General features: G+C 30.9%; 1 protein-coding gene across 3 annotated transcripts in view; it reads left to right on the top strand.

The window, feature by feature from the left end:
* Nucleotides 1-3,098: 3,098 nt before the first annotated feature.
* Nucleotides 3,099-12,512, top strand: part of LOC111057197 (endochitinase) — a 39,127-nt gene continuing 29,713 nt past the window's right edge. The window contains exon 1 of one of the 3 annotated variants that reach the window (XM_039419822.1): nt 3,099-3,254. In XM_039419822.1, the coding sequence (XP_039275756.1) occupies nt 3,250-3,254 (5 nt within the window). In that variant the 5' untranslated portion in view covers nt 3,099-3,249. Of the gene's footprint in view, nt 3,255-6,271; nt 6,394-12,512 lie in introns of those variants that run through there. The other 2 variants (XM_039419824.1, XM_039419823.1) reach the window with 2 other exon arrangements.

The raw sequence follows: 12,512 nt of genomic DNA, 5'->3' as shown, positions 1-12,512 counted from the left end.
ACTCTGTATAGTAGCTGGGGATGCCTAATATGACTCCGACATTTCTCAGGTCAAGCTTTATCTATGGTGCAAATCTCAGCCAAATCTGAGATACTTTTTGTTTCAGTGTGGTTCACGATGGTTAGTTAACCAGCGATTTTTATTTTTCACAAAAAATTTAGATACGGTATAGCATGTACTAATTAGTACATGTTTGATCATTAAGAAGTTTGAGCGATTTTTATTTTTTGTGAAAAATAAAAATCGCTCAAACTTCTTAAGGTCTCGTGTTTTACGATGGTTAGTCCATGATCTAAATCATTTTTTGTGAAAAATAAAAATCGCTCAAACTTCTTAAGGTCTCGTGTTTCACAATGGTTAGTCCATGATCTAAATCATTTTTTGTGAAAAATGAAAATCGCTCAAACTTCGTGATCTTATGGTCTTTGATGCGAGAAACACGAATCTGGAATCATATTTGCAAAATTCCTCACCGTTCTGGAGATATGACCAATTGAATATATGGAAATTTTTATGTTTGTAGCTTCCTAACTCACCCCGTATAGTAGCTGGGATTGCCAAATATTGCTCCGACATTTCTCAGGTCAATCTTTATCTATGGTGCAAATCTCAGCCAAATCTGAGATACTTTTTGTTTCAATGTGTTTCACGATGGTAGGTCCATGTTTTTTCTCAATTTTTTGTGAAAAATAAAAATTGCTCAAACTTCATGATCTTATGGTGTTTGATGCGAGAAACACGAATCTTGAATCATATTTGCATAATCCCTTACCGTTTTGGAGATACGACCATTTGAAAATCTTATGTTTGCAGCTTCATAACTTACCCTGTATAGTAGCTGGGATTGCCAAATATTGCTCCGACATTTCTCAGGTCAATCTTTGTCTATGGCGCAAATTTCAGCTAAATCTGAGATACTTTTTGTTTCAGTGTGTTTCACGATGGTTAGTCCATTATTACTAGGTATCAATTTTATGTGAAAAATAAAAATCGCTCAAACTTCGTGATCTTATGGTCTTTGATGCGAGAAATACGAATCTGGAATCATATTTGTAAAATTCCTCACCGTTCAGGAGATATAACCAAATGTCAGCCAAATCTGAGATACTTTTTATTTCAGTGTGGCTCACGATGGTTAGTCCATGATCTAAATCAATTTTTTGTGAAAAATAAAAATCGCTCAAATTTCGTGATCTTATGGTCTGTAATGCGAGAAATTTTTCTCGCGATCTCTTCATAGTGAAAGATCTAATAGATCAACAGTTTGCAATTGAATAATAATCTTTTTTTCAATTTTAGGTGAAAATGTTACTGAACATCAATTGTAGAGATTTTCATGCTCAATCTTTTCCACTTGGAATGTTTTGTTTATGTTGTATCTGGAGCCTGATAATTGGGAATCTGAAATCAAACTTTGCATAGATGAGGCGGAGCATTTTCTCTCCCTATCATTTTGATGATGTACTATTGTATGAATCAATAAAGAATAGAATAAACTATGCTATTGATAACTGGCAGGTAACCTGTGCTCCGCAAGGGTCTATTTTAAAACTTGACCTACTGAAATCTTAAAGAATTTAGAATAGGCCTATAACCATCCTCGGTTAATTAAGAACCAATATGCAAAATTTCAAGTTAATCAGTTGAGTAGTTTAGATGTGATGATGCGTCAAACATAATTTTCCTATTCCGTACGTGTATAAGCCAATTCATTCATTTATCAAGGCGAAATAAAAACGATATTGTCAGTTCCACATAATTTATTTGAGCTAAACTCAATTTTATAGAGAGGTCCACGTTATAATGGCAGTGGATAAAGATAGAAGAATAGCGATGCGGATTCTCTGCATTAATTAATTATATTTCGACACTGTGAAAAACATCATTGGCATCGTTGTGGACCTAGAAAAGGATAGTACCACCGGTTTTGTCAAATGATAGACAATGATAGCAAAACCAAAGTAGATCAAACTGTCATTATAACGTGGACCTCACTATAGTCTCGCAGTTGGTCAGTCTATAAAGCTGAAAATAAACTTTCTACTCGTGATATTCTCCAAAGTTTTTCGATTTGTATATTATCAAGCCATCAAAACGGAAAAGATTTTTCAGGAAAACATTTTTTCCGATCATTACTTTTTGAGATATGAGCGCCTGAAGTTTGAATTTTTGGAACAGAACATTTCAAATTTGGTAAGAGATAAATCCATGAGATTTAGAGGATGGACTCTTCATGGTATTGTTGATCTAGTAAAACAAAAATTTTCTGAAAATATCAATTTTTGATAAAGTTATTCAATTTACCAAAAATAACTCAACTAAAAGCTATTTTTGGTTATTTTTAGTAAATTGAATAACTATCTTAAAAATTGATATTTTCAGAAAATTGTTGTTTTACTAGATCAACAATACCATGAAGAATCTATCCTCTAGATCTCATGGATTTATCTCTTACCGAATTTGAAATGTTCTGTCCCAAAAATTTAATCTTTAGGCACTCATATCTCAAAAAGTAATGATCAGAAAAAATTTTCCTGAGAAATTTTTTCATTTCGATAGCTTGATGATATACAAATCGAAAAACTTTGAAAAATATCACGAGTAGAAAGTTTATTTTTAGCCTTTGCACAGCCATAACCAAAAAAGACCACTGAAGATGATGCCTTATAGTGCATTGAAAAATTTAAACTCAAGTTTGGCTCAAATAAATTATGTGGAACTGACAATATCGTTTTCATTTCACCTTAATATGGAGAAATTCCCCAATATCTCTGTTCATAGTGTAAATATTTATTTATTATATTATATAGCCCTAATTTGAAAAGAGTTACAATCAACAATTATAGAAATACGGTTCTAATTAATGATTCATGTCATGTAAGGGCGTTCTAGCAATGAAACAATTAACATTGACTTCTAATTATCAGTGTTAAGTCATAACTCAGCTTTCCTTATAGCCCTACTTTTCTACTGAATTCTAGAACTATCCAACATTTTTTTATCTTATCTCTTACCTTTTCCTCTTCTTCACCACTGTTTCCTGCAAATTTTTCCTTATCCTGTAATCGCATAGGGAACAAAATTGGTAAATAAATTGTCGCTCCACTTATAAGGTTCAACGCTCAGCCAACTCATATACGTGTTATTCCATTTCTGCTTTAAAGCGGTGTGCTTTAATATTTTTCACATCATAGTTTATCTTCATTTGCGGTGATCCTATCGTGAAAGGTTATAGAAGTGAACTTTCAGATGAGGTAAATCGTTAATTTTCCATTTATTTACAGTGTCATATTAGTTTATAAAACTTTATTTTTGTGAAAATCGTAAATTCATTTATTCAATTGAAGCTACAAGACCGTATTAATCGTCTTTCATAAAATAGTAGCCTACACACAGTCTATCTTATTTAATTGAAGAAAAGTGAGATATTGTCGAAAATCGTTTAATAGAAATTATCATTTCACAGGTTCCACGATATCATACTCTATTTTATTTATTCAATTCATAATTATTATTAAACGAAAATCCAAATTAAATGCTGTAATTCACCCCGAAGACTTCTGCTACTGCAAATATTGACAACAGAGTAAACTGATGGAATTCCATCTAGCCGTTTACCCTGTTGTCAATATTTGCAGTAGCAGAAGTCTTCGGGGTGAATTACAGCATTTTATTTGGATTTTAAACTGATGGAATTTCCATCTAGCTGTTTACCCTGTTGTCAATATTTGCAGTAGCAGAAGTCTTCGGGGTGAATTACAGCATTCAATTTGGATTTTAAACTGATGGAATTTCCATCTAGCTGTTTACCCTGTTGTCAATATTTGCAGTAGCAGAAGTCTTTAGGGTGAATTACAGCATTCAATTTGAATTTTCGTTTAATAATAATTATTAATTCATTAGCATTTGAACAATTGCAATATCTCAGTAATTTCCATCTATTTAATTCATATTTGATATTTAGCACCTAAGAATATGTGCTGAAAATTAGTTGGCAATATTTGCAGTAGCAGAAGTCTTTAGGGTGAATTTGCAGCATTCAATTTGAATTTTCGTTTAATAATAATTATTAATTCATTAGCATTTGAACAATTGCAATATCTCAGTAATTTCCATCTATTCAATTCATATTTGATATTTAGCACCTAAGTATATGTGCTGAAAATTAGTTGGCTGATGTATTTTTTGGCTCCAATTTTTTTGAAATTTCTCAAGTTTTCAGTGATTATTGAGTTTATTGTTTAGCCTAATCAGTGTGTCTTCCTTGTAAATTTGAAATTCATAGATATGATACTGTTTTCCCTGATAATTGCATTGTAAAAACATCTGTAAAACAAGTTGTGAATAAATTTCAATTTCAATAGATTCTTGGTTTTTGGACAGAAAATTGGACTTTAATTCTTGGAAGTGAAATGTAACGGAAAAATTAATCAAATTCGAGCGTGTCTGATGGAAATCCATTAAAAGCTATAAGTTGAAGAGTGATATGGTAGCCTACTCTCCAATGATCCTATAGTGAGGTCCACGTTATAATGGCAGTGTTTGATTATCAATGGTATTGCTATCCTCGTCTATCATTCAACAAAGCGGATAGCGCTATCTCTTTCTCGCTAAGCTCTGTTGCCAGATCGTCTTTCAACAATGTAGAATTATTCATTAATTAACAAAATAGTTCATCTCAATTATAAAAATTCATTACATACCGTTCTATAAATAAAATAATATAAAATAAGTACAGAAATACAAGCAAGATCACACAAAAAAGTGAAATCAACAATAATATGTGTCCATTACGAACTGCTTGTTAATAATCACTTTTGAACAACTAAATTACGTCATAGCAGTCAGGTATTTATTAATAAATTTAAATAAATAATACAAACCAGCAAACAGAATTTATTATTCACTTATTAGTATGGTCCGCCGAAGGGAGTCGTATATGGAATAGATAGATACCAAATGAGAGAGAGAGAGAGAGAAAAAAAATCTGGTGTGGCGCACTCACACAACTTTCCTTGCCGTTATGAAAATTGATCACCTGACGCTAGTGTTCACGTGCATCACAAGTATACTATTCAAAGATCCGAGCCAGCTGGTGACAGGACAATAACGCTGGAGACACACGAGGTCTGCTATCTCTTCATAGTGAATGATTCAATAGAATCAACAGTTGCCAACAGTTTGCAATTGAGTAATCACATTTTCTCAAATTTCGAGCTTATTTTCAATTTTGGGTGGAAATGTTACTGAACATTAATTGTAGAGATTTTCATTCTGAATTTTTTCCACTATATTTTTTCTGTTTGAATTGTATGTGAAGCCTGATAATTGGGAATCTAAAATCAAACTTTGAATAGATGGGGCGGAGCTCCTGAAATTTTTACAGATATGAGACTTGTGGCAGTTGATAGAGCTTTCCAATTACTATTTTAGGTATAAATTTGATCAAAATCGTTGGAGCCGTTTTCGAGAAAATCTCGAAAACCCCTGTTTTTGAAAACATTTTCGCCATTCTAGCCACCATCTTGAATTGTATTTGATCGAAATTGTTCGTGTCTGATCCTTAATTGTAAGGACCTTAAGTTCCAAATTTCAAGTCATTTCGTTAATTGGGAGATGAGATATCGTGTACACAGACGCACATACACTTATACACACACACACACACACACACACACACACACACACACACACACACACACAGACCAATACCCAAAAATCACTTTTTTGGACTCAGGGGATCTTGAAACGTAATCTTCAATTCACATTTTAGTTGTATATGTGAATATTTCCTATTTTAGTAATAATAATGTGAAATATCTCTTCTATGTTTGGTTTTGAAGCATCTAAATTTTAAAAACTTACTTTGTGAAAATAATCCAGTATCCTACTGAAAATTTTGTGAAGTGAATAACAACTACAAGACTCAACCTATTTCGGACTAAGTTTAACCTTATCTAAATTTGGCAGAGGAATAGCACAAGGTTACCTTATTTTTTCTCTCCCTATCATTTTGATGATGCACTTATTGTATCAATCAATGAAGAATGAAGAATATTATGTTTTACATTCACAGGCGTAAATAAGTTGAGTGTTTTTTTTTTTACAATCATTTGTTACTTCAGTTAATTGCTATACAATCAATTTTTATCTTCATTCCCGGCAAGAAGTTTATGAAACGGAAAAAATTAATCAAATCCGAGAGAGTCGTATTGAAATCTATTGAAACATATCAGTTGAAGCGATATGGTACCGTTAGCTTATTCTTCAGTGCTCCTATATATAGTAAGGTGCACGTTATAATAGCAGTGGAGAAAGATAGGAGAACAACGTTCCCGATCCTCTGGCTTGTCAACGCCTTCTACAGACGGTAGCTGATACAGGTTTGTTGATGTAATATAAACTGTTCATTCTCATTTAAAATATCAACTATATTTTATTAAGCAAGATATTATACTTTTCAATAATTTCATAATAAACTTTCATTATTAAGATGAGATATTTTGTTAATTAATTATCAATTCTACATTGTTAAGAGACGATCCGGCAACAAAGCAAAACGAGAAAGAGATAGCGCTATCCGATTTGTTGAATGATAGACAAGGATAGCAATACCATTGCTAATCAAACACTGCCATTATAACGTGGAAGTCACTATAGCGAGAAGTATATATATAATATATTGTAGCTCCTATTTTTTAGCCTAGTGAGTCTCAGTTAAATCTGACAGCATTTACAATAATAATAATTCAATAATTCATAAAAGCTTCCCATTGTACCAATGAATCTTCAAGTTTACAGTGAATCTTTGAATGAATAATTATTGTTAAATCATTTTTTGTCATTGAATAAAAACTACTACCAGACTAATTTCTCCAATAAATGAATTTATTCACTCTCAATGAGTATAACCATGAAGATTGCAGACCTTCCGTTAGTTCTCAGTGTTACAATGATAAGTTATTTATTTATTTTAAGTTGGTTATTTATTTATTCACAATATAAGTGAATAAATAAATGTATTGAAGAAATTTGACTGCTAGTCGTTCTATTTGATAAAAAAGTGATTCAATATAGTAAGTAGTTCGTGACGGTTAACAACATTGAATGATTAGTTTTTCATACACTTGTAAAATGTTGAACTTTTTGAGAAGATTTCTTCTTCATTCTGTATTGAATGGATTTCAATTTATAATCACATCTCACTAACCTAGTATTTCAAGAAGCTGATGTTTTCAAAGTATCAATATATTGATAGAAACATTAGAATTTAAACGAATTATTCATTCAACTGTAGGTACTACAATTACTCACTGTTTTATTTATTTAAGTTTGCAGTATATTTAAATTCTGTCTTATTTATTTAAATCACTTGTAAAATGTTAAACTTTTTTTATGAAGATTTCTTCTCCATTCTGCATTAAATGGATTTCAATTTAATCACATCTCAGTAAACTTAAAGCTTTCAAGTAGGCTACCGTATTTCAAGAAGCTGATGTTTTTAGGGGATCAATATATTGATAGAAACATCATAAATTAAACAAATTATTTATTCAACTGTAGGTACTACAATTACTCACTGTTTCATTTATTCAAGTTAGCAGTATATTTAAATTCTGTTTTATTTATTTAAATCACTTGTAAAATGTTGAACATTTTTGTGAAGATTTCTTCTCCATTCTGCATTAAATGGATTTCAATTTAATCACATCTCACTAAACTTAAAGCTTTCAAGTATTTCAAGAAGCTGATGTTTTTAGGGGATCAATATATTGATAGAAACATTATAATTTAAACGAATTATTCATTCAATTGTAGGTACTACAATAAATTACTCACTGTTTCATTTTGCCGTGCTACCAATTTTTCCTTAAACGGTTGGAATAGCATTTAACACCTATCACACTAAGGAAAGTTGTCGGCTCCAATAAAATAGATTCTTGATAAACTGTGAATGGATCTATTGCCTATGAATGAGAAATCCAGTTTTCAGAGCAAATTAACTTATAATCTTCAGATGAAATTTTTGGCAAAACACAGAAATATACAAAGAACAATAACTTACAAGCCTAATGATTTCAGAGTTATTACGAACTAAAAATACTTATCTAGTTTACAGTTGAAACACAGTGGCTAATGGCTTGACAATACAAACCGCTAAATCTGACCAAAACAGCACAAAATTTTATATAAAACTCAATTTAAAACATTAATAAACGAAAATGATTTAGAGCAAAACTTTACAACACAAACATAGCCAGCCATTAGTTTCAGAAGAGAAGCCAAGAACAGGAAAAGGACACAAGTTGCCAGTCACGAAAGACAACGCCCTGTTCAATATCGATCTCCACAGACACGTCATCAAAAAATTATAACTTATAAGTTTAGAATTCACATTCTACATCTGTTCTCAATAAAACTTTAATTTGAAAATGTTATTTTAAATTTTTATATATATATCATCTCTATTTAACTAAACCATTTATCTTTTTAATTCTGTCAACCCAGCCTCGGTGACACCATGGAACAATGCAACAAACATTTACGATAATAAATTTTCCGTCAAAAAATTTATCCGTCTATTGATAACTCTGACATTTACTATAAAGTTCCATAGATCTCGAATTGAAGATTCGATTTAAATGTGAGAAGAAAAATGTAATATTACAAATACCCCCCTCTTGACATAAAAAAATTTTACTGTTTGAAAATTCAAAGAAAAAATTTACATTGACCCTAATGAAAATTGTTGAAATTTAAATTTGAGAACAGTAACAATTTTTTCTAGAAAAAAAAAAAAAAACAATACATGTCATCCAAAAATATTGAAAATTATTATAAAAATTCATCATAGCGTTTGTTATATGTTTCCAAACAATATTTCAAAATATAGAATATCAATATTACTTTTGATTTAGCTTTATAATTTAAAGAAAAATATCTCAACAGAAAGTTTAATATGTAAAGAATAGTTTTTTGAAATTGCACATAAATTTAATAGATAGAAAATTTAATTTTTATTGCATAAAAAAAATTTAGTATGTTGAATGAAAAATTTATTATTATTATTTATTTTTTTAAATGAATTGATGAATCGTTACATTTAATTTTCACATAAAATTTCAATAAATCAAAAAATGTTCATTTCTTTCACTATTGACGCGGTTGATTTTATTGATGCACATTTTGGAAAACAGTCCGTTAAGGCACTCAGTATGATTTTCAGTTAAGTGTGACTCCAATGTGATGACGTTAAGTGTTGGGCTGATCTGGATGCACGTAGTGTTGGGCTGATACTTGTAGTCGACTGCTGCATACCAAACTCGATACAGGTGACAACTCAGTTAGCATTGCTTCATGTTTGTAGTAGACGGCTGCATTCCAAATTCAATACAGAGTCACATAAATTTTGTATCATATTTGTAATTATACAATGTACATTTCAGGCTTGAAATGACAATGTAATTTGTTTTTTGGAAAAGAGATAGACGCTGCATACAGGATTAATTTAGGTAAGGTTTGGTTTTTTGATATTTTCAGCTTTCAAGGTTTAGAGTTCTGCATACAGGAATAATTTAGGAGAGGATTTTTTGAATCAATTCTTTCATGATACTGTGACTGTTCTTCTGAATTCAAAGTTGTGAATGTGAACATGGATGGCAATTACCTCCAGGTAAATGCAGTAGTGTTGAAGCTTGAGATACAGAGTCAGCAATAAGCATTGGCATTTCTATTGGTGTATGCTTTGGTGTCGGCTTTGGCATCGGCGTTAATATTGGCATTGGCGCAGGCATTGGCATTGGCATTGGCGTAGCTATTGGCATTGGCGTAGCTATTGACATCAGCACAGGCATCGGCGTTGATTTTGGTGTTGGCATCAGCATTGGCGCAGGCATTGGTGTAGCTATTGGCATTGATTTTTGTTGTTGGCATTGGCATTGGCGCAGATTTTGGCATTGGCGTAGCTATTGGCATTGATTTTTGTTGTTGGCATTGGCGCAGATTTTGGCATTGGCGTAGCTATTGGCATTGGCGCAGGCATTGGCATTGATTTTTGTTGTTGGCATCAGCATTGGCGCAGATTTTTGGCATTGGCGTAACTATTGGCATTGGCGCAGATTTTGGCATCAGCATTGGCGCAGATATTGGCTTAGTTATGTCACACTAGTTTGAAAATCACCCAAATGTTCTTAACACTCTTCATGGCGTTCACTTGTTACTGATTTCGAGATTCACATGATAACTATTTCAATGTTAATGTCTGTGCTGTACCTGTTATCTTAAAGTGCTTATAAACTAAAAAGAAAAACTTGATTAGGCTATCAATACAATCTAATACACATAAAAATTATTTTAAGTATCTATGAAATTGAAATTTGTTAACATCTTATTATACAGTCAGCAATACATAAATTGTGAAATATGGACATATCAATGATAAATTTAAAAAAAAAAATCATTCATTTATTCACTGTTCAAATATCAAATTTTAATCCATTCTTCAAAATAGAAATATAATTTCATAACACCCTGTATCATTATCAAAATTGTAAAAAACAAACATCATAACAACACAACAAAATTTAATTTCAATACATATTTCAATAATTTCAGACATTTGGTCTTCTATTCAATCATTTCATAATATATTTGCATTTCATTATTATTTAATATAATATTTCATTTATAGCATGTTCATTTCACATTTATGATTTATCATTCAGGGTTTCAAAATTATTTAGTTTTAATTTTGTTCAAAAATTGTATAAAAAGCAAATTATTTAATATTATTAATCATCGTTTGTTGGATACTATAGTTTATTTCGACTCTTCAATGTTCTAACACAAACTACATTTCATGACAAAACTTTACTATCAATCATTAAACAAGAAACCATTCAAAACATCAATAATATTTTGCTTCAAAGGCAAACAATATTCATAAGTAATCATCATTTTGCATCTATGGCAATCAACATTATAATCATTATTTTGCATCTATGGCAATCAACATTATTAATCAACACAAAAATATTATCTCATTACTGCCTCTCTAAGTCATAACCTCTGTTATTCCTTCTTTAGGCAATAATGGGTTTCCATCTCAAAAAACAATCACATACCAGCAAAATTCTAATCAACAAACCCCACTAAAAATTCTACATACACTCCAGCATCCATTTCAAACAATAATCAATCATATCAAAATTTATAGAACAAACAGTTTTAAAATTTAAAAAAAAATATCAATTACAAAACACTTTAGAAAAATTTTAGCCTTTAACTCATTTCAATTGATAATATAACACAACGTTTTAAATTAAACCAATTATTTTTTAAAATAATTTAAAATTTAAAGACTGTATAATAAGTATAAACATTTCAAGATTATGATACAAAGATGATCAATATGAAATACTGGGTAAATAAGTTCCCTAAAAAATACAAACAAGAGAAAAAGAAAACTGGGTAAATAAATTCCCTAAAACAATACACATTTCAAAATAAGTGATACACTTCACATAAGTGATACATGATGAAAAAATATATCACAAGCACACAATTCTTTACACTACAATGGATAGATTTTAGAAAAGTTAGGTTTTATCAACAAATTAAAGATTAGGAAAATAAGCTACTATTTCAACTTCTAATATTATTTCAGAAAAAATACAAATTTAAATGACTATGGACAAGATTGGTTAAGATATGCATCATAGAAGAAATTTACTGAATATTACACAAAGACAGGAAAGAATCGAAAATTGAAAAGATTAAGGGCCAAGAAAATAGGCTACAGGAAGAAAAAAGACACAATTATGGACTCTTACCATACACTGTGTAGCGATTATGCTATTCTGAATCCCGGCATGACACAGGATTCCTAATCATTGTGTGTTGGGGAATACCCTTCCATCATGTGATTCACAGTTATCATCTTGTAAGTAAGCAACTTGAAACAACCTTTGAATACTAATACATCAATGGAAACTTTGCGTTTTGTTTTCTTCAATAGCATGATTTTATTCATGGGTTCATTTATTTCAACCAAGCAGTTTTGCCTACAAAAGTTCGTCATGGTCACTTGAGAATGCATAGCATACATCTTTTCAATTCTCAGTTGAAAGTTGAACTCATCAACTTGACTCAAAGCAAGATTCATTTTGTTTACATTTTTCCTAACCTCTACAGAAACCTGTCTCATGTAATCATTCACTTTGTTTACAATCTTCCTAACTTTTGATGTAGTAATCTGATCCATAGAAACATACGATTTGTTTACTGTTTTCCTAACCTTCAATGTAGCAATAGTACTTTCTTGATAGTTGACTTTCAATGAAGACAACTCCCTACCTACTTCTTTACTCAATTCTACTATCTCACTATGGTTGACTTTTTCAACAACAGTAACTAGGCCTACATTGTCAGAAACTTGAATGAGTTGATCTTGTAACTTAACACTACTATCATCCTGCTTCAATTTGTTTTCATCTTTCAATGTTTCATGTGCA

The sequence above is a fragment of the Nilaparvata lugens genome, chromosome 1, assembly GCF_014356525.2.
Source record: "Nilaparvata lugens isolate BPH chromosome 1, ASM1435652v1, whole genome shotgun sequence".
NCBI lineage: Eukaryota > Metazoa > Arthropoda > Insecta > Hemiptera > Delphacidae > Nilaparvata > Nilaparvata lugens.
This window is presented reverse-complemented; position numbering and strand designations above follow the sequence as displayed.